We start from the raw sequence: 1,377 nt of genomic DNA, 5'->3' as shown, positions 1-1,377 counted from the left end.
ATAAACCACTGCAGAATTAATTCAGGTCACTCGGCGTTAGTGAGACCCAAAGCTGCCCCGGCCTCCCCCGCCGAGGGGGCCGGGGAGCGGCGAAGGTGAATCTCATTTAATAAAATCAAAGAAAATCCCAAGAACGGGTTTTACACACCCTGAAAGACAAAGTTCTCTTCCACCAGGATCCGATGGCAGCGATTTGAATTCCAACCACACCAGTAAGTGCACTTAGTTTGACCTTGGGGTCACATTGCAGCCTCCCTGTCCCCAGCCCAGTGGAAAAATCCCTCCCCGGGGCAGGTTTGGTGCTTTTCCTCCAGGTTTTCTGCATTTTCCCTCTCTCTCCCCCCCACCCCAAACCCAATAAAGCAGCGAGCGGGTCCGGGTGCTTCCCACCCCCACCCAAAGCCAGCATCCATTGGGATGGATTTAACCAAATTGCAGAGAAATTCTCCCAAAACTCGAGGAACCAGCAGTGAAGTGTCACCTCCTGCCTTCCCCACTGTGCCGTGGGGCATCCCTGCTCCCGGAGCTCCTGGCACAGCTGGAGGGTATTCCCAACCCCAAAATAAACCTGCTGCTCTGATTTTGGGAAAAATGAACGTGGGAAACTGGAACTTAAAGCCAAGTGCCCACGCAACAGTCGAAGGTTTGGTTTGGTTTTAAACCACCTCGGCTCAAAATCCGGGGTGAACCAAGCGGGGGCAGAGCCTGTGGCACATCCCTGCCCCGGGGGTAAAGTCCCACTGGAATTCCTGCAGTTTGAGGGAAAAACTGCACTCTCTGGCCTTTGTTCCGAGGCCAGAGGAGCCAAAGGGAGCAGGAGCAACCCCTGGGAGCACCGACTGCATCCTGCAGCTTCAGCCACGCTCGGGGATTTCATAAAACCAGGGGAAACGACTTAAAACTGGAGTCAAACCATCCCTGGGGCGTTTGAAATTCGGATTTGAAAATTCGGGGGCAAGGGAGCGTTGTTGGGTGGATTCAAAGTGTTGGGATGCCACTCAGAGAGGCCTTAATTCGGGGGGGGTTTTAGGTCTAAGTCAACATTTGTAGGGCCAAGAGTAAGGCGTCGGGTGAGCCCCGAGCTCAGCACCCTTCCAGCTCCTCCACCCCATCCCCTATCCCTTCTCCCAGGAAGGGCCACAGGCAGGAGCAGCTCGGGAGCGGGGGGGGTTGCATAGTTTGGTGCCTTCTGGAAAACAAACCCCAAAATAAAAACAAGGGAATGTTGTAAAGCTCGGGCTGATGGACAGAACTCCTGTTTTATTTCCATGTGATGGGAAACGCTGCACCTCGCTCTGTGCAGGACTGGGGCCGGTTTGGGAGCTGCAGTTACCAAAAAACCCAAGGATTTCTGTGCAAACTTCGCAGTGCTAAAGT

At 54.0% G+C, this 1,377-nt stretch overlaps 1 protein-coding gene across 1 annotated transcript in view; it reads right to left on the bottom strand.

Annotated features, from left to right (window-relative positions):
* Positions 1-671: 671 nt before the first annotated feature.
* Positions 672-1,377, bottom strand: part of OTUD7B (OTU deubiquitinase 7B) — a 14,122-nt gene continuing 13,416 nt past the window's right edge. The window contains 1 exon segment of the mRNA XM_018068264.3: positions 672-749. Coding sequence (XP_017923753.2) covers positions 672-749 — 78 coding nt within the window.

This window comes from Manacus vitellinus, unplaced genomic scaffold, assembly GCF_001715985.3.
Source record: "Manacus vitellinus isolate BGI_N305 unplaced genomic scaffold, ASM171598v3 scaffold_134_pilon, whole genome shotgun sequence".
Classification (NCBI taxonomy): Eukaryota; Metazoa; Chordata; class Aves; order Passeriformes; family Pipridae; genus Manacus; species Manacus vitellinus.
Note: the sequence above shows the minus strand (reverse complement) of the source record. Positions and strands in the feature narration are given on the sequence as shown.